The 20515-nt window shown below is 33.8% G+C and overlaps 1 protein-coding gene across 3 annotated transcripts in view; it reads left to right on the forward strand.

Moving 5' to 3' along the window:
- The window catches only part of REDIC1 (regulator of DNA class I crossover intermediates 1), a 173993-nt gene that overhangs the window by 110370 nt on the left and 43108 nt on the right, over positions 1-20515 (forward strand). For 2 of the 3 annotated variants that reach the window (XM_077170525.1, XM_077170527.1), the window contains 4 exons: positions 2528-3057; positions 3313-3382; positions 4944-5007; positions 18541-18577. In XM_077170525.1, coding sequence (XP_077026640.1) covers positions 2528-3057; positions 3313-3382; positions 4944-5007; positions 18541-18577 — 701 coding nt within the window. The remainder of the gene's footprint in view (positions 1-2527; positions 3058-3312; positions 3383-4943; positions 5008-18540; positions 18578-20515) is intronic. The other variant, XM_077170528.1, reaches the window with a different exon arrangement.

Consider the following 20515-nt stretch of genomic DNA (forward strand, 5'->3'; position numbering starts at 1 on the left):
CGCGTGGTTTGGGCGCCAGCCGTCTTTGTTTCAGGGGACCGCCTCTCCAATTCTCCCAGCCGGCCCGGGAAGGGGGAAGGGAGTAACTCCGGCCGCTTGCCACCCCGCCCGGTAAGGCCCGCGCGCCTCGGCGATCTCACCCGAGCTGCTTCTCTCAGCCAGCCAGCCGTTCCAGGATGGGGTACGCTGTCTTTTTTATCTCTGTTGTGGCTTTGGGCGCTTTCTGTATCGTTTCTACTCCCCTAGTAGGTGTCCTGGAGAAGAAACTAAGATCCGCGCGTCTTACTAAGCCACCATCTTCCAGCTATCTATCTCTTCTTAATAACAAACGGTATACCTTGGGACATAGGAACTGTTATTTAACTCAGTGTCCCCACAGTAAAACAGCAGGTGCTCATTAAATATTTGACAATAACATAAAAACTAAATTAAGTAATCAGTCAGAGATTTAGCAGTTTATGTCCTCCCTTTCTAATATTCTTTGGTTTCTCCAACCTGTGCTCAAGCAACTCCATGTAAATTTGTAGATAGTCTCTATCCACAAAATCTAGAGCATCTTGATTTTTAATTATTTCCTATCATAGCTTTGACTCCTGTACAGAAGTTGAACTTAACCTAGAATTATCATTCCAGATTAGAAGGGCCTTACAAGTTACATATCCCAACTATTTCATCTGATTCATCTTACCTCTTGGGTTTATTACTTATAGATGCATTTCTATTATTTATTATGCATTTCTATCTATATTGCTTTTCCTTGGGAGTTTTAGAGTTGTTTGTATATCCTTGTTATGTTGAGAAATATCTGTTATAATGTTCTCATGACTGTTTGGTTTGATGTTTAAAACTGTAGATAATCTCTGTATAGTCTTCATAGTATCTTTCTCTTGTAAATGGAACAGCAGTGACATATAGTGGTTATCTAGATTATTTGCTAGACCTTATTACAGAAGGTGTACTTTAGACCGTATTTTGTTTTGTTAATATAAAAGTAAATTGGGGGATGCAAGGGTAGTTCAGTGGTAGAATTCTCGCCTTCCATGTGGGAGACCTGGGTTCAATTTCTGGCCCATTCACTTCCCCAAAATACAAACAAGCAAAACAAACCAACAGAACAAACCAACAAATCCAACAAATGGTGCTGCAATAATGGGTTACTCACATGGAAAAGTAATGAAATGTGACCCTGCTATACAGCATACAAAAAAAAAAGTTAATTGAACCATGCAGTAGTTTTTTTTTTTTTTTTCTCTTTTTTTTTTTTATTAATTAAAAAAAGAATTAACAAAACAATTAGAAATCATTTCAATGTACATGTACAATCAGTAATTCTTAATAACATCACATAGTTGCATATTCATCATTTCTTAGTACATTTGCATCAATTTAGAAAAAGAAATAAAAAGACAACAGAATAAGAATTAAAACAATAATAGAAAGAAAAAAAAAACAAAAAAAACAAAAACAAAAAACCTATACCTCACATGCAGCTTCATTCAGTGTTTTAACATAATTGCATTACAATTGGGTAGTATTGTGCTGTCCATTTCTGAGTTTTTATATCCAGTCCCGTTGTACAGTCTGTATCCCTTCATCTCCAATTATCCCTTCTCTTTTTTTTTTTTTAATTAACAGAAAAAAAGAAATTAACCCAACATTTAGAGATCATACCATTCTACACATGCAATCATTAATTCTTAACATCATCACATAGCTGCATGATCATCATTTCTTAGTACATTTGCATTGGTTTAGAAGAACTAGCAACATAACCGAAAAAGATATAGAATGTTAATATAGAGAAAAAAATAAAAGTAATAATAGTAAAATCAAAACAAAACAACACAAAACAAAACAAAAACCTATAGCTCAGATGCAGCTTCATTCAGTGTTTTAACATGATTACTTTACAATTAGGTATTATTGTGCTGTCCATTTTTGAGTTTTTGTATCTAGTCCTGTTGCACAGTCTGTATCCCTTCAGCTTCAATTACCCATTGTCTTACCCTGTTTCTAACTCGTGCTGAACTCTGTTACCAATGACATATTTCAAGTTTATTCTCGAATGTCCGTTCACATCAGTGGGACCATACAGTATTTGTCCTTTAGTTTTTGGCTGGATTCACTCAGCATAATATTCTCTAGGTCCATCCATGTTATTACATGGTTCATAAGTTTATCTTGTCTTAAAGCTGCATAATATTCCATCGTATGTATATACCACAGTTTGTTTAGCCACTCTTCTGTTGATGGAGATGCCATGCAGTAGTTTTTCATATTAAAATACTAAGCTGAATGTAGTCTGTTTTCTTTTTGAATGTGTACTATTTTTGTACTCAATAAAGCATATTTGATATATTTTTACTAGAAAGAGTGTTACCGGTTTTAAATCACAAAAATAAAATAGCCTAGGTACATGTTAATAGCTATTCAATATATTTTGTAAGAATTTAACTTTAAATCAAATGTTTCTAAATGAAAATGCTTTATGCTTTTCTTGCTAAATTTGCTTTTATTTATCCCAAAGTCCAGGAAATAGGAATTTCCTTACTGAAAGACCTGGTATAATTATGGATGAAGGTTTTGGAAGCATGGATGAAAGAAGAGAATCAGTCTTCATTACTGAGAAACAATTAGTGCAACATAATTGGGGAGAAAATAGAAAAGTGGCTTTAAATTGCCACGAAGATGCAAACCAGCCAATCCCCAGCCCTTTAGCAGAGAACTGTGACTCTTTTGTTAGTCAAAATATGATCAGTTTATTAAACATAGATCAACAAAGGATGCAGAAAACATTTGACAAGTGTGGTTATGACAGTATAGGAGATACTTGTGCAGTCCCTAGTTTTGGTGAAAATAATTCCACTGATAAATGTATTAGAAGCATTTTTACTGTTCCAGAGTTGACTTTTAGTAATTCTGCTTTTAATAACGCAAGTTATTGTAAAAAGTGTCAGCCAAACAAGTACTGTCAGAAAAAGCACAATGATAATGAAAGAAACCATGTCTGTGTATCTTTTGAGGAGCACTGTTACCCAGCCTGCTCTGAAAAAAAAGGTTAGTGTTACACATGGAAAACATAATAATCTGTTTTTTTCTTTCAATTTTTATATGTATGCCTATATTATGTGTGTGTATGTCGGTGTGCATGTAGAAGGTTATGAAATCAGAGATAAAATGACTTTATATTATATGACATGGTAGATCCGTGATTTCCCTCTGTACAAATCATACTAATAAGCTTTGAATTAAAAAATGGGAAGAAACTTGGGTACGATTTTTAGTTCAGTGGATGCTTTTGTTTTTTTTAAGGAAAATTTGAAAATTGCTACCAAAAGAAGATAACACAGAACAATATCCAGAAATATCCAGTGAACCATATGTAAGTTATTTTTTTTTTGGTAAATCTTTGAAAAACAAATCAGTATCTTACATAATGTTTGTTGAACATTGAATTGATCGTTATATAGCAAGCTGTATTGCTCTATCTGAGGGTGGGGACTTTAACCTCAAAGAAGACTTACCAGTGATGTAGTCTTGGTGATATCACTTTAGTTGAGAGTGTAGTTTTCATATTTGCCAACTTAGAAATACCTTTTTATCTGAAACTTAAAGCTAATTAGATTTGTGGAAAGTGACTTATGTGTTCATGGAACTTAGATATATAGTTCCTACCAGAATGTCAATTTATTAATTCTCAGTAAGAAACGAAGGATAACATGTATAAGAATGCTTACTGGTATGATAAGCACTTTTTTTTTAGTTTAGGCAGCTCTCCTTGGGAAGGGTGCTTGGTTACTATGGAATCAGAACAAGGGAAGAATTCAGTTGTTAATGGCATAAACAAGCATATTAACAATTTATGGGACAGTATGTCTTATAAGGATAGAACACTCTTCTTATTGCCAACATTTTCCTCTGAGATACTCTCTGATTTCTCTTTGTTCAGAATTATCATATCCCCTACCTCTTTTAGGGGTGCATTTTTTTCCATGATGAAACAATTAGGCTCCTCTAGATTTTACTCCCTCTTGCTGCTGGTATAAAAATTGTTCTGCATTCAAGGTGATTTTTAATCTCATCCATTAGGGGTTAATTTTTAATTTAGTCCATAGAGTTTTGGGGCTGCCTTACTGGCTCTTCTATATAATGGTAACTTATAAGTAGCAAAGTAAAACTTTATTTTAGCTAGTAGTTTCAGAATATCCTAACTTTCTTGGTGATAATTGTGATATAGTCAGAGCTTGGTGATTTCATTCTGTAAGTAGTTTCATTCTATAAGTACTTTCTTATGAAACTGTTTAAAATATCTATATAACAAATATATAGATACTATTTTTTATGGAATCAGCATATATGAATTAATTAAAAGGTAGGTTACTATTATTTCCTGAAATTAACAAATTAGGTTCTTTGTTGTTAAATCTCCAAATATTCAGGAATTTATGAGTGAAAGAGTGTTAGACTGAGTTTTTTTTTTTTTTTTTTTTTTTTTTTAAAGAAGGAAGGAAGGAAGAAAGGGAAACATTTTTAAACATTTTCTTGTTTTATTGTATTCTGTTTCTCCGTTTTTGTTACATGGGCTGGGGCCGGGAATCGAACCGAGGTCCTCCGGCATAGCAGGCAAGCACTTTGCCCGCTGAGCCACCGCGGCCCGCCCTAGACTGAGTTTTAAAATCTACTTTATTAAGGTGATTTAAAACATAGTTTACACACCTGGCTGTAGATCCAAATCACTTGAGGGAGAGTGTTTTTAATATATAGGATACTGGGGTTTAATTCACACATAACAAATAGTGGAGTTTTGGGATGGAGTTTATGACTATTTATTTTTTAAAAAGCATCCCGTATAATTATCTGCACCCAAGTATGGAAACCATAATTCAGAAAAATTTTCTTGGAAATAAAGCAAACTTCAGTACTCTCTTATTTTTAACTCTTAGGGGTAATCATATCCCTTTGGAAGAATTGCATTCTACACAATCAGGAGACTTTGGAGTTGGAGAGGTAAAGCATACTCTTTCATTATTTTCCCAATTAAGTCAACTTGTATTTTTGTGTACATTTCAGTATTTACAATTTACTTTGATTTAAGGTTAACTTTTATTGAAATTTTTCTTTTTAGGCTGGCTCTTTTGCTTTTCTTATGTTTTCTTACTCTGGGGAAATTATAGCTTAGATCTAGAAATAAAAATAACACCTTTTCAGAAGCTGTAATGTGCTTTACGTGAGACAAAGTTAACTAGATACATTTTTAATTCTTCCTGTAAGTATCGTAAAATTTATTTTGAGATGAATATACTTTGGGTTTGAATTTACTACAGGTGGGCATAGGTATATATCTAAAAATATTGAAACACCCATAAACATTGGTTATGTAATGTTGTAACTCCTGCTTATAAGGCTGTATGATTGTTGCAAAAGTCCAGGCATTATACTAGGAGTTTTTATATATTTTAACTCTAATCTGCAGAACAGTTTGATATCTTAAGTTCTTCACATCAAAGAGACTGATGTTCAGAGTGAATTAAGTACTTTTTCAAGGTCATGCTCTCAAACCAAAATGTAAACTCCTTTTTTAACTTGTCCATCCTAATTTCTTTCTCCTCTCTGCTTGAGTAAATATGCCTAGAGTACATATTATGAATTAAATAGTAGATATTTATTGAATGTCAACTATGTATATATAGTTACACAGACATGGTTTCTTTCATTATCATTGTGCTTTTTATGACAGCTCTTGTTTGGCTAACACTTTTCACAATAACTTGTGTTATTAAAAGCAGAATTCCTAAAAGATTAAATTAGATTAAAACATGGCTTTTCTAGGGGACATACATCCTTTCCAGCATGTGCTGGTTTGAACCTATTATGTACTCCAGGAAAGACTATGCTCTTTTCATCCATTCTTGTGTATGCAGACCTGTTATGGGTGGGATCTTTTGATTAGGTTTTTTCCATGGAGATGTGACCCACCTAATTCAAGATGGATCTTAATCCTTTTACTGAAGTCTTCTATGAAGAAAATAAAAGCCAGAACACACAGAGAGAGATACAAACAGCAGGAAGTTGAAACCAAGTGAAGGATGCAGAGAGAAAGAAAATGCCCTGGGAGAAACAGAGAGGGAGAGAGACGCTTAGAGACATTTTGGAGACAGAAGGAGAAAGGCCCCAGAGAGACACTAAGAAAGGACACACAGACGCTCAGAGAAAAGGCCAATAGAATCAGAAGCTTTAGAGTAATGAAACCCAGGAACAGAGGATCAGTAGAGATTGGTCATGTTCCTTCTCATTTGAAAGAGGAACCCTGAATGGCTGCAGCCTTTCTTCAGAGTCAAGGTATCTTCCTCTTGATGCCTTTATTTGGACATTTTCATGGCCTTAGCAATGTAATTTTGTACCCTAGTAAATCCCCTTTGAATAAGCCAACCCATTTCTGGTATATTGCGTTCCAGCAGCTTTAGCAAACCAAAACAAGCCTGAAGAACTAAAACAGACAACAAACCAGAACATACCCAAACTTTTTGGTATTGCAGTAAAAGTGTTCAAAGGGAAATTTATAGCTGTAAATGATTACATTAAAAAAGAAGAAAGATCTGGAATCAGTAACCCAATTCACATCTGAGAAAGTAGAAAAAGGAGCAAACTAAACACAAATTGAGCAATAGTAAGGAAATTGGAAAGGTTAGAATGGAGAGAAATGAAATAGAGAATAGAGAAACAACAGTGAATCAATAAAACCATTAGTTGAATCTTTACAAAGTTAAAAAAAAAATCAACAAAGCTTTAGCTACACTGACAGAGAAAGAGAGGACACCGTTAACTAAACTCACAAATTAAAGGGGGAACATTACTATCAACTTTACAGAAATAAAATGGATTATAAGAAGATAAAATGAACAGTTCTATTCCACCACTTAGATAACCTACATGAAAAGGACAAATTCCTAGAAACACAAATTACCTAAACTGACTCAAGAAGAAATAGATCTCAGCAGACCAAAACATGAAAGTGATTGAGTCAGTAATCAAAAAACCTCCTAACAAAGAAAAAACCAGGACCAAATGGCTTCATTGGTGGATTTTTATCAATGTTTAAAGAAGAATTAATGCTAATTCTGTTCAAGCTCTTGTAAAAAATTGAGGAAGGAGCACTTCTTCATTCATTCTATGAGACCAATATTACCTTCATACCAAAGCCATATAAAGATACCATAAGAAAAGAAAATTACAGACTGTTTCAATATCTCTTATGAACATAAATGCTAATATCCTCAACAAAATTCCAGCAAACAAAATCCAATTACATGTTAAAAGGCTTATCCACCATGACCAAATGGTATTTATCCCAGGAATACAAGTCTGGTTAAACATAAGAAAATCAATAATGTAGTATACCATATAACCGAATGAAAGAAAGAAAACATTTGACCACTCAATTGACACAGAAAAGGCATTTGACAAAATCTGGTATCCTTTCTTGATGAAAATACTCAGAAAAATAAGAGTAAAAAGAAGCTTCCTCAGCATGATAAAGGACATTTATGAAAACCAACAGCTAGCTGATGCTCAATGACAACAGAAAACTTTCCCCCTAAGATGTGGAACAAGACAAGAATGCCTCTTATCACTCCTGCTGTTCAGCATACTTGAAATACAACCCAGAGCAATTCAGCAAGAATTCTGCCAATTAGAAGAGCAGAACAAACTACTTCAGTTGCAGATGACTTGATCTTTTATATAGAAATTCCCGAAGAATCCACAAGAAGACTGCTGGAGCTAATTAATGAATTTGGCAAAGTGGCAAGGTATAAGATCAACCCCAAAATGAATTGTATTTTTATACGCTAGCAATGAACAACCTAAAAAGTTCAATTTATAATTGTATCTAAAAGAATAAAATATTTAGGAATAAATTTAACCAATCATGTGAGGGCTTATACACTGAAATCTATAAAATATTGCAGAAAGAAATTAAAGAAAGCCTAAATAAATGATAAGATATTCTGTGATCATGGATTGGAGGTCTTAATATTGCTAAGATATCAGTACTACCTGAAGCAAAATCTACAGATTCAATGCAGAATTCCAGCTGTCTTTTTTTGCAGAAGTAGAAAAGTCAATCATGAAATTCATATGCATCAGAAAAAGAGCTCCCAAATAGCTAAAATAATCTTCAACAGAAACAAAGTTGGGGGGCTCACACTTCCCAGTTTAAAAACTTATTACAAAACTATAGAAATCAAAATAATATGATATTGGCACAAGGACAGACATTAGACCAATGGAATAGATGTGAGAGTTCAGAAAGAAAGGCTGACATCTATGAACAATTGATTTACAACAAGCCTGCTATATGCACTCAATGGGGAAAAAAGTATTTTCAAGAAATGGTGCTGGGAAAACTGAATATCCATATGCAAAATAATGAAATTGGACCCCTGCCTCACATCATATACAAAAATTAACTAAATTGGATCAGTGATCTAAATAAAAATTAAAACCATAAAACTCACAGAGAAAATATAGGGGAACATCTTTAGGACCTGGCATTACACAGAGGATTCTTAGATATAGCATTAGAAGCATAAGCAACAAAATAAAAAAGATAGGTTAATTGACCTTCATGAAAATTAAAATTTTTGTTCATCATAGGACATTATCAAGAAAGTAAAAAGAACCTTACTGAATGGGAGGAAATATTTGGAAATCATGTGTATGAAAAAAGATTAATTTCCCAAATATTAAATCCCTCACCTTAATGACAAAAAAGACAACCCAATTAAAAAATGGACTAGGACTTGAATAGATATTTCTCCAAAGAAGATATAGAGGTGGCCAATAAACACATGAAAAGATGCCCAATATCATTAGCCATTAGGGAAATGCAAATCAAAACCACATTGAGATATATTACAACCACCAACTTATTAAAAAATTGAAAGTAGAGCCACTCCAAATCGAGATGGCAGAGTAAGAGACTTCAGGGTACTATCCCTCCATATAAGCTTTGAACAGCCAGCAAGAACAGGCAAAAATGTCTTTATAAAAGCTTCAAAAGCAGTTAAAATATTGCAGTAACAGAGCAGTATACTCTAACATTACTGTAACAATATTACTATTAATATAACAGAGTCACTGAATCAAAAAGAAGTCACTTAAAAGTGATAATATCTCATGGTATCTGTCTGGCCCCACCCTATCCTCTTACTGGCTTGGTGTGCAGCCACTCCACGTTCCCTGTGTAGAGTTCTAGTTCAAGTTCTGGAGGGAGCAGAGTAGCCCTTAGTGAACATATTGAGAGTGTGCAGTCTGTCTGGTGTTGGCCTAAATTTTTTCATGCTGTCCAAGAACTTGCCCTGCATGTAGAAGGTGACTCACAGAGCTCTCCTACAGAATTCTGTGGGAGAGCAGTGAAGTTGTATATCCTGGGACAAGGGATTGTGAGCTGTAGGACATACAGTGTTGTTCTAGGTACAGTGAGGAAACTGTTTCCAAAGAGGGGCGGCTGTTTCCTAAGAGGAAACATTCTTATCTGTGTAAGTAAGGGTATTTGTAGTGCCCCATTTGCATATCCAAATCAAAAGGCTTGTGCAGAAAGAATCAGTAAGGATCCTACGTTTTGGCCTGGAGCTGTTTTCCAAACTGATTGTTTGCATAAGCACTGAAGGAAAGCTCTTGTACAGGTGAATCTGGAAAGTCTGCGAAGGATGTTTTCCTTTTTCCTCCTCCTTTTTGTTAGCTTTTGGCATTCAAGAAAAGGTCTTTCATAACACTAGCTGGATTAAAGCTTATAAAGAACATAAGCCTTAGAGTATAAATCCTAGCAATAATGCTAAAATATCAAAATGTCCAGGTTTCCACAAAAGATTACAATACAAGCAAAGAAACAAGAAGTGATGGTCTAGGCAAAGAAGATTAACACTTTAGAAACCAGTAATGAGGAGGATCAGACCTGATATATACCAGATAAAAACATTTTATAAAAAGTAGTCCTTCCTTGTGCTTCAATATGAGTATTGGCTGTTCAATTAATGAGCTGGCCCTTGGAACTATCAACTGAAGATTCCCTTAGTTGAGTGACATTCTTCAAAATGTATGCTACGATTTTGGGAAAATAATTCTCAATGGAGTAATTATTCCATGCATTTATGGAGCTCTAGTCAAGAACCCATCTGTGACCATATTTGGCTCAGAGAAAAGGGTATTTATATATTTCCAGGAATTCAAATTTCACATAATGGCCCTTGTTCTGATACTTCACTTTCATGCATTTCCCTCTCTTTACCACCCACCATACCAAAATTTTTATGCTGAAAGTATATTAGTTGTCAATTTCTGTAAATTTCTATTGCTATCTAGAGCACACCTTATTTTTTCCATTTTTCTCCATCTAAGTGACAATATTTGAAATATAATCACATAAGCATTGGGTTTTGTATTATTTCATTCTGCTTTTACCACCCTATGATGGTCCTAATTTGTTTTGAAGGCAGTGAAAATGACCAGGAAATTGAAGAAATGATAACCATACAAAGTATGTACAAGAAAGACACACCAGTCAGAGGTAAACTTCATGAGTCTGAGCACTGGTCTTCTAAATAGAATGCTGGGATTTAATAAATTAGGATTTCAACAAAATCATATGGCTGAACTAAACTGGGGTTAAACACTGTACCATATAAAAATTCTAGATAGTTTCAATTAAGGGAAAAATTAACCTGAGCTGAAAACCATAACCTGAAGTCTTATAAAAGTAAAATTGCATAAATATGTCTCATACACATTCTTTGAAACATAATGAACTTTTCAAAATTAAGTAGATATCTCTGCAGTTGAGATGCTCCAGAATAGAAAATTTCTGCATGCATTAAAGTAACACACCAAGTGCATATAATAGAAGTGATCAATTTTAATTTCAGACTCACTGAATGATTAGACTAGAGAATTGAATTAATAAATATATGTGCAATTTTAAAAAAAAAAAGTAGTCCTATATATGCTCAGAGAGCTAAAGGAAAGACAACCAAAGAAAATCAGGAAATGAAAGTTGAACACAAACAGAATATCAATATAGAGATGGAAATTATGAGAAGTTATCAAAGAAAATTGAAGACTACAATAACAAAAATTAGTTCCTTAGAGGAATTCAACAGCAGATTGGAGCTGGCAGAAGAAAGAATCAGTGTACTTAAAGATAAATCTTTTGAAACCATTCATTCTGAGGAGAGAAAGAGGAAAGAATGAAGAAAAGTGAACAGAACCTCAGGAATCTGTGGGTCACCATCAGGGAACACATTATGGGAGTCACAGAAGAAGAAAGAGAGAAGAGAACAAAGAGAATATTAAAAATAATGCTTGCAGACTTCCCAAATTTAACGAAATAACGTGGATAAACACATCTAAGATGCTGAACAAGCTACAAACAAGGTGAATTCTGATAGACCCATAATGCACCATGTTATGATCAAACTGTCAAATGCCAAAGATAAAGAGAGAATTCTGAAAGCCACAAAAGGGAAGTAATGTGTCATATACAACGGAGCCTCAATATGATTGCCAGTTTTGCATCAGAAACCATGAAGGCAAGAAGGCAGTTGGAAGACATATTTAACATACTGAAAGCAAAGCATTGCCAACCAAAAATTCTGTATCTGTCAAAACTGTCAGAAATGAGGAGGAATAAAGCCATTCCCAGAAAAGCAAAAGCTGAGGGACTTCTTCACTACTAGATTGGCCCCATTAGATATAATAAAGTCTGTTCTGTAAGGTGAAAGGAAAGTATACTAGCAATTGAGTGAATCTTTTCTGAAGAAAGATCTCTGGTAAAGATAATGACGTAGGTAAATATTCATACCAGTACTATTGTATTTTTGATTTGTAACTCCATTTTTTTTACTTCCTACAGTATCTAAAAGTCAAATGCATGAAATACGGTAAATCAGTGGTTCTGGAGTCAAAATGTATAAATATATGAATTTTAATAAGAACTACATAAGGATGAGGGCTCAGAAAGCTATATGAACATAGTTTACATATGCTATTGAAATTGTTGAATTGTTAGCAAAGCAAATGAGATTGTTATAGATTGAGGATGTTAAATCTCATGGTAACCATAAAAAATATCAGAGAATATGTGTGCTCAGAGAAAGTAGAGTACAGGTTACTAGGGATAAGGGATGGGGACAGTGGGGAGTTATTCAAACTGAGAGCTTCTGTTTATGGTGAAGAGAAAGTGATTGTACTAGAGGGTGGTGAGGGTACTGCAGCATTGTGAATATGATTAATCACACTGAATGGTATGCTTGTGGGGGTTGGGATGGTATGCTGGTTTAAAATTGTTGTGTACACAGGAAAGCCATTTTCTTTAATCCTGATTCAATGTTGTTGAGTGGGATCTTTTTGATTAAATTGTTCCATGGAGATGTGACCCACTCAGTTTTGGGTGTGAATTTTTGGTTAGGGGTTTCTGTGGAGATGTGTCTCCACCCATTCAAGGTAGGTCATTTACTAGAGTCCTTTAAGAGGAAACCATTTTGGAAAAAGCTTCAGAGCTGACTCAGACACAGATGATTGGAGATGCAGAAAGAAAATGCCCCAGATGAAACCATTTGAAATGAGAAGCCAGGAGAAAAAGCTAGCAGAAGCTACCATCTTACAAAGAAACCCTGAACATCATTGGCCCTTTCTTGAGTCAAGATATCTATCTCTGGATGCCTTAGTTTGGATATTTGTTTGACCTTGGAACTGTAAACTTGTAGCTTAATAAATTCCCTTTATAAAAGCCAACACAATTGATGAATATGCAACTAAGTGATGATATTGTGAATTGCTGATTATGTTAATTTTTTATTTCATTTGTTAATTTTTAAATAAATAAATAAATAAACCATAATGAGGAATCATGTCACACCCACTAGGGAGGCTATAATCAAACAGACAGATAATAACAAGTGGTTGCTGAAGATATGAAGAAATTGAAACCCTAACACTCTGCTGGTAAGAATGTAATGGTGCAGCCAGTTTGGAGGTCAGTCCAGCAAATCTATGGTAACGCATAACTATGATATGATCCAGCAATTCCACTCTCAGGTATAGAGCCAAGAAATGAAAACATATAGTCACACAAAAATGTGTGCATGAATGTTCATAGCAGAATTATTAATAATAGCCAAAAGACAGAAACAACTTAAATGTCTGTCAACTGATGAATGGATAAATAAAATACAGTATAATCATAAAAAAAAAAAAGCCAACACATTTCTGGTATATTGCATTACCAGCAGCATCAACAAACTAAAACAGATGAGAAGATTTATGTTGTATATATGTTTTTCTCTCTCCCATTCCTTCCCCTAAAAAAGAGAGAGAAACTATAGAGAAAAAGTTATTTAAACATGATAGGTAGTTTTGAATGGGATCCAGAAATGGAGAAAAGGCTCAAAGGGACATTATTGGAACATAAGGAAAAAATTACAATGTAGAATGTTTGCATTATGTCAACATTAAATTTCTTGAACTTTGTAACTGTACTTAAGATGGTGAATATCTTTGTTCATAGGAAATATACATGGAGGTATTATGTGTTCAAGGAGTATATGTGTACAACCTACTCTAATATTCAGAAAATAGATGATAAATAAAATGATATGGCAAAGGTAGCAAAATGTTAAAATTGGTGATTCTGGGGGAGTACAGGTATATTGGAGTTTTCTGAATAGGGTTTGTATTTTGAAACTATCTTTTAAGTTTGAAATTACTGCAAAAGAAAAATTAATTTAAAAAATTGAAAATGTGTGTTGGTGAGGATATAGAGAAATAGGAACCCTCATGCATCTTTGGTGGGGCATATAAACATTCGGCAGCTGTGAAAGACAGTTTTGTGGTTCCTCAAAATGTTAAACATAGAATTACCACCTCTCTGAGTAATTCTCTTTTTAAATGTGTACCCCAAAAATTTGAAAGCAGAGACTTAAGAAGATACTTGTACATTGATGTTTTTAGCAGCATTGTTCACAATAGCCATAAGATGCAAACAGCTCAAGTGTCTATCAACAGTTGAATGGATAAATAAATTATAGTACATATACAATGGAATATTATTTAGCCTTAAAAAAGACTAAAGTTCTGATATATGCAATAGCACGGATGAATCTCATATTGGGTGACATCATGTTGAGTGAAATAAGCCAGACACAAAAAGATGAATATTATATGATTTCGATTATATGAAATATCTAGAATATGCAAATTCATAGAGACAGAAGGTTAAAGATTTCCAGAGGCTAGGAGGAAGGGAGAATTGGGAGTTATTGCTTAATAGGTAAAGAGTTTCTGTTTTGGGTGATGAAAAGTTCTAGCAAGGGAAGTTGGTGATGGTAGCCCAGCTTTGTAAAATTAGTTAATGCCAATGAATTGTATGCTTAAAAATGGTTAAAATGGCAGATTTTATTTATGTATTTTACCATAATAGAAAATGCAAAAAAAAAATCTCTTTAATGGCGAAAGGAGTAGGGAAGTAGTGGTGTTCTTAAGATCCTTTGGTTAGGACAGAGGGGAATAGAAAAGAAAATGGTCTTGGGAAGGAGGGTATAATTATTTACTTTCTTTTTTTATTTTTTAATTTTTATTAATAAAAACCAACCAACATACAACATGAACATTCTTAACATATGAACATTCTATACTTGCTGTGCATTCACTGGTTCACAATATCATCACATAGTTGTATATTCATCACCATGAACATTTCTCAGAACATTTATATCGCTCCAGAAAAAGAAATAAAAAGAAAAAAAAAAAGTTCATACATATCATACTTCTTACCCCTCCCTCTCATTGACCACTAGTATTCCCCTCTACCCAATTTATTTTAACATTTGTTCCCCCTAGTATTTATTTAACTCCATATTTTTTACTTATCTGTCCATACTGTAGATAAAAGGAACATCAGAAGAAGGTTTTCACAATTACACAGTCACTTTGCAAAAGCTGTATCATTATACAGTCATCTTAAAGAAACATGGCTACTGGAGCACATCTCTGTAGTTTCAGGCACTTCCCTATGGCCTATCTAATATACCTTAAACTAAAAAGGGGTTATCTATATAATGCGTAAGAATAACCTCCAGGATAAACTCTTGACTCTGTTTGAAATCTCTCAGCCACTGACACTTTATTTTGTCTCATTTCTCTCTTCCCCCTTTCAGTTGAGAAGGTTTTCTCAATCCCTTGATGCCGAGTCTCAGCTCATTCTAGGATTTCTGTCCCACATTGCCAGGGAGGTTTACAGCCCTGGGAGTTATGTCCCACGTAGAGCGGGGGAAGTCAGTGAGTTTGCTTGCCGTTTGGCTGAGAGATAGGCCATATCTGAGCAACAAAAGAGGTACTCTGGGGGTGACTCTTAGGCCTAATTTTAAGTCGTCTTAGCCTTTCCTTTGCTGGGATAAGTTTCATATGAACAAATCCCAAGATTGAGAGTTCAGCCTATTAATTTTGTCCTCACTGCTTGTGAGAATATCAGGCCTTCTCCAAATGGGGAAGTTGAATTTTCCCTCTTTCTCACCATTCCCCCAAGGTAACTGCAAATACTTTTTCATTCACTGTTCAAATCACTCTGAAATTTATTGAGGCATCACTCTGGACAAACTTACAAAATCTCATGCCCTACTCAAGGTTCCATGTACTTATGGTGTTCAATTGAACTGTCCATATAAGTTGTATTAGGAGATGCAGTAGTCAAAATATAAATTTTGTACCAAATAAACATTTTTTTGCTTTAGTCTCACACATAAGTTAAAGTTTTAAAATATGAATTACCATCTATTTTCAACACCCTGCAATATTGACATTCCTGTGTTCTTCCTCATGCAAAAACATTTTTTAATTTGTACATTTAATCACTATCATGGTACATTCCTAGATTATACCATCTCAGTCTTTATTGTCTATCTTTCCTTCTGATTTCATTTGTGTCCCTAGCCCTCCTCCCTCTATCATTCTCACATTCAGCTTCATTCAGTGTACTAACGTTATTGTATTACAGTTAGGTTGTATTGTGTTATCCATTTCTGAATTTTTACAATCAGTCCTGTTGCACTATCTGTATCCCTTCAGTTCCAGTTACCCAATATGTACCCTATTTCTATCTTCTCATGGTCTCTGTTCTTAACTGAAATTCTCCAAGTTCATTCATTAATGTTAGTTCATATCGGTGAGACCATATAGTATTTGTCCTTTTGTTTCTGGCTAACCTCACTTAGCATAATGTCCTCAAGGTCCATCCATGTTGTTATATACTTCATAACTTTATTCTGTCTTACAGCTGCATAATATTTCATTGTATGTGTATTCCATAGCTTGTTTAGCCACTCGTCTGTTGATGGACATTTGGCCTGTTCCCTCTCTTGGCAATTGTAAATAATGCTGCTATAAACATTGGTGTGCAAATGTCCATTTGTGTCCTTGCCCTCATGTCCTCTGAATAGATACCTAACAATGGTGTTGCCAGATAATATCGTAATTCTATATTTAGCTTCCCGAGGAACCACCAAACTGCCTTCCACAGCAGTTGTACCATTTTACATTATTCCCACCAACAGTGGGTAAACGTGCCTCTTTCTCCACATCCTCTCCAGCACTTTGTCATTTTTGTTTTATTGATAATGGCCATTCTGGTCATTGCGATTTTGATATGCGTTTCCCTAATAGTCAGGGAAGTTGAGCATCTTTTCATTTGTGTTTCCTCTTCTGAGAAGTGTCTGTTCATGTCTTTTGCCCATTTTGTAATTTGGTTATCTTTTTGTTGTTGTATTGAACAATCTCTTTATATATTCTGGATACTAGACCCTTATCTGATATGTCATTTCCAAATATTGTTTCCCATTGTGTAGGCTGTCTTTTTACTTTCTTGACAAAGTTCTTTGATGCACAAAACTTTTAAATTTTGAGGAGCTCCTGTTTATCTATTTCTTTCTTTAGTGCTCATGCTTTGGGTGAAAGATCTAGGAAACCGACTCCTACCATAAGATTTATAAATTATCTCCCTACATTTTCTTCTAACAGTTTTATGGTCTTAGATCTAATGTTTAGGTCTTTGATCCATTTTGAGTTAATTTTTGTATAGGGTGTGAGATATGGATCCTCTTTCATTCTTTTGCATGTGGATATCCAGTTCTCTAGGCACCATTTATTGAAGAGACTGTTCTGTCCCAGGTGATTTGGCTTGACTGCCTTATCAAAGATCAGTTGTCCATAGATGAGAAAGTCTATAACTGAACACTCTATTCAATTCCATTGGTCAGTGTATCTATCTTTATGCCATTACCATGCTATTTTGACTACTGCCACTTCATAATATGCCTTAAAGTCAGGTAGCGTGAGACCTCCAGCTTTGTTTTTTTTCCTCAAGATACTTTTAGCAATTTGGGGCACCCTGCCCTTCCAGATAAATTTGCTTATTGGTTTTTCTATTTCTACAAAGTAAATTTTTTGGGATTTTAATCATTTTTTAAAATTTTAATTGGCTTAAATTTAAAAAAATTAATTGGATTAAATTAAAAATAATTGGATTAAATTTTAAACCTTTAAAGATTTAATTGGATTAAATTTAATCTATTAATCAATTTACGTAGAATTGACATCTTAACTACATTTAATCTTCCTTACTTGTGTATAGAAACACTACAGATTTTTGAGTGTTGATCTTGTAACCTGCCATTTTGCTGCACTCATTTTAATTATTTACTTTCAATGTAGAAGTGTAATAAAGTTTAAATATGATTGCTAACATTGGGAAGACAGTTACTAGAGAAATGGAGATAAATGGAAGAGCTTAACATTTGATAGGAGTGGGATGTCACATTATAAAACCTGAACAAGGTGGGGAAAAAAATGAAATAATTCTACATAAATGGTAAGTATGAAATGTATAGAAATCAACAAAAAATATCAGCTTTGTTGAAACTCAGAAATACTATGAATTAAAAAAGAAAGAAAAGGCAAAGAAAGGAAATGGAAGTAAGTTATGAATTATATAAAAAAAATAAAGACCAAAACCAATGTTGTATTCTACAGAAAATTTATACCCTCAAGAACTTTAAAAAACTTTTAAAAACTTCTAAAAACTGTCATATTTGAAAACAAATATGGTGGTTTCCAACTTAAAAAGTTAGAAGAGGATGACATTGAATAAGTTCTGAAATTGCCTTAATATCTTTGTTTTTGTTCAACTCCGTTTACTATGATTAACATAAGCCTTTCCGATTTGCAGTAATTCATTTATCCGTAATGTGTACTCTGTTGCCTACGTTTCTACACCAATCATTTCATCTTTTTGTTTGTTATCAGGTAGCTTGTCTTCATGGATTTATATCATCTTTGTTGCATTAAAATAATCTAAAGGAAGAATATTATACAATGAATTGGTGTGATTTAAAACTATCCTTTCTGAATTATAAATAAAAATATTGAAATAGGGCAGATGTAAGTGGATATTAATGTGTGTGTTTTGAAATTGTTAAAATTTTGGTTTTCTTCCAGATTCAGATGAAAGAAGGAGGAACGTGTTCTTTAAAAGGCAAGTCCACGTCTAGTAAGAAAATCAGTCATTATAACTATACATGTGAATTTTATTCTTTTAAAAATCTTATAGCATTTAAATGAAAATTCATTAAATTTTAAGAGTTTTTTTTATAAATATTCTTGCCAGGAAATAGGTGTATTAATGCACAAGTTTCATAGGTGTATTAGAATATACAAATAAGGTGAGCTTTAAAATTACTTTTATTTTTTGTAAAATATACATGATGAATATATATTATGCATATTTACAAACATAATCAATAATAATTAAACAGATTGCCTTTTACTCACTATGTAGTTTAAGAAATAATTCGTAACCTTTGAAGATTTCCTCTGTTGCATTTCCTGTTCTGCCCCCCTAGAGGTTATCTTGAGTTTGTCTATTGTGATTTTTTTCATATATAGACTTTTCCAACGCTTGATTTTGAACTTTCTACAAATTGAGGCAGACTCTCTATATTTCTCTAGGACTTGCTTATGTGTTTTCCAGCAATGATTATTTAGGAAGTTCTGAATATTTTGGTATGATAATGATATTTCTGCCATTCTTGAAATTTCTCCTAACACACGTGTATGTTCTCCAGGATATATTTCTAGTAGTAGATTTGCTAGTTTATATTACATGTACATCTTCATCCCTTCTAGGTAATACAAAATTGTTTTCCAAAGTGGTTGTGCTAGTTAAAATTCTCACCAGCAAGGAATAAGGGTCTTCATTGTTATATATTCTCACCAACCCTGAGTCTTTTTTCATTGTTGGCAATGTAACATCTCATCATGATTTTAATTTGTATATCTCTGATTACTAATTAGATTAATTAGCAATCTGCATTTCACCTGTGAAATGCTTTTTCATGTCTTTTGCCCATGTTTCAAAAGTGCACTCTAAAGTTTTAAAAAAAATTTTTTAAATTAGAGAAGTTGTAAGTTTACAGAAAAATCATGTGAAAAATATAGTATTCACGTATTACCCCCACCCCATTGTTGACACTTTTTATTAGTGTGCTACTGTTGTTAAAAATGATGAGAACTTTAATATTGTACTATTAACTGTAGCCCATAGTTTACATTAGGTTTTTTTTTTTTTTAACATATTCTACCCTATTATTAACACCCTGTATTAGTGTGCATTTGTTAATAATTCATGAAATAACATTTTCTACTTGCACTATTCAATCTAGTCCATCATTTACAGTAGGATTCACTGTGCTATACAGTTCTATGTTTTATCTTTTAGTTTCTGTTCTAGTCTATATATGACCTAAAATTTCTCTTTTTAACAACATTCACATACATAATTCAGTACTGTTAATAATACTCAGTGGTGTGCTATCATCACCATGATCCCTATCTAAAACTTTATAATAAACCTGATTAGAAATTCTGTACAAATTAAGCATTAAATCTCCGTTTTCTATCCACTGTCCATCCCTGATAACCTATATTCCAGATTCAAAATCTGTGACTTTGCTTATTGTAATTAGTTCGTATCATTGAAACCATACAACACTTGTCATTTTGTGTCTGGCTTATTTCACTCAGCATAATGTCTTTAAAGTTCATCTACATTGTTGCAAGTACCAGGACTTCACTGCATTGTGTATATATACCACATTTTAATTATCCATTCATCGGTTGATGGACGCTTGAGTTGCTTCCATCTTTTGGCCATTGTGAATAATGCTGCTGTGAATATCGGTGTGCCCATGTCTATTTGAGTCCCTGCCTCAGTTCTTCTGGGTGTATACCCAGTAGTAGGATTGCCTGGCCATGTGGCAATTCTATACTTAGCTTCCTGAGGAACTGCCCAACTATCTTCTACATTAGCTGCACCATTTTACATTCCCACTAGCAATGAATGAGTGTTCCTATTTTCCACATCCTCTTCAACTCTTGTAATTTTCTGTCTTTTAAATAGTAGCCATTCTGGTAG

Source organism: Tamandua tetradactyla, chromosome 7 (assembly GCF_023851605.1).
Source record: "Tamandua tetradactyla isolate mTamTet1 chromosome 7, mTamTet1.pri, whole genome shotgun sequence".
NCBI classification, from domain to species: domain Eukaryota; kingdom Metazoa; phylum Chordata; class Mammalia; order Pilosa; family Myrmecophagidae; genus Tamandua; species Tamandua tetradactyla.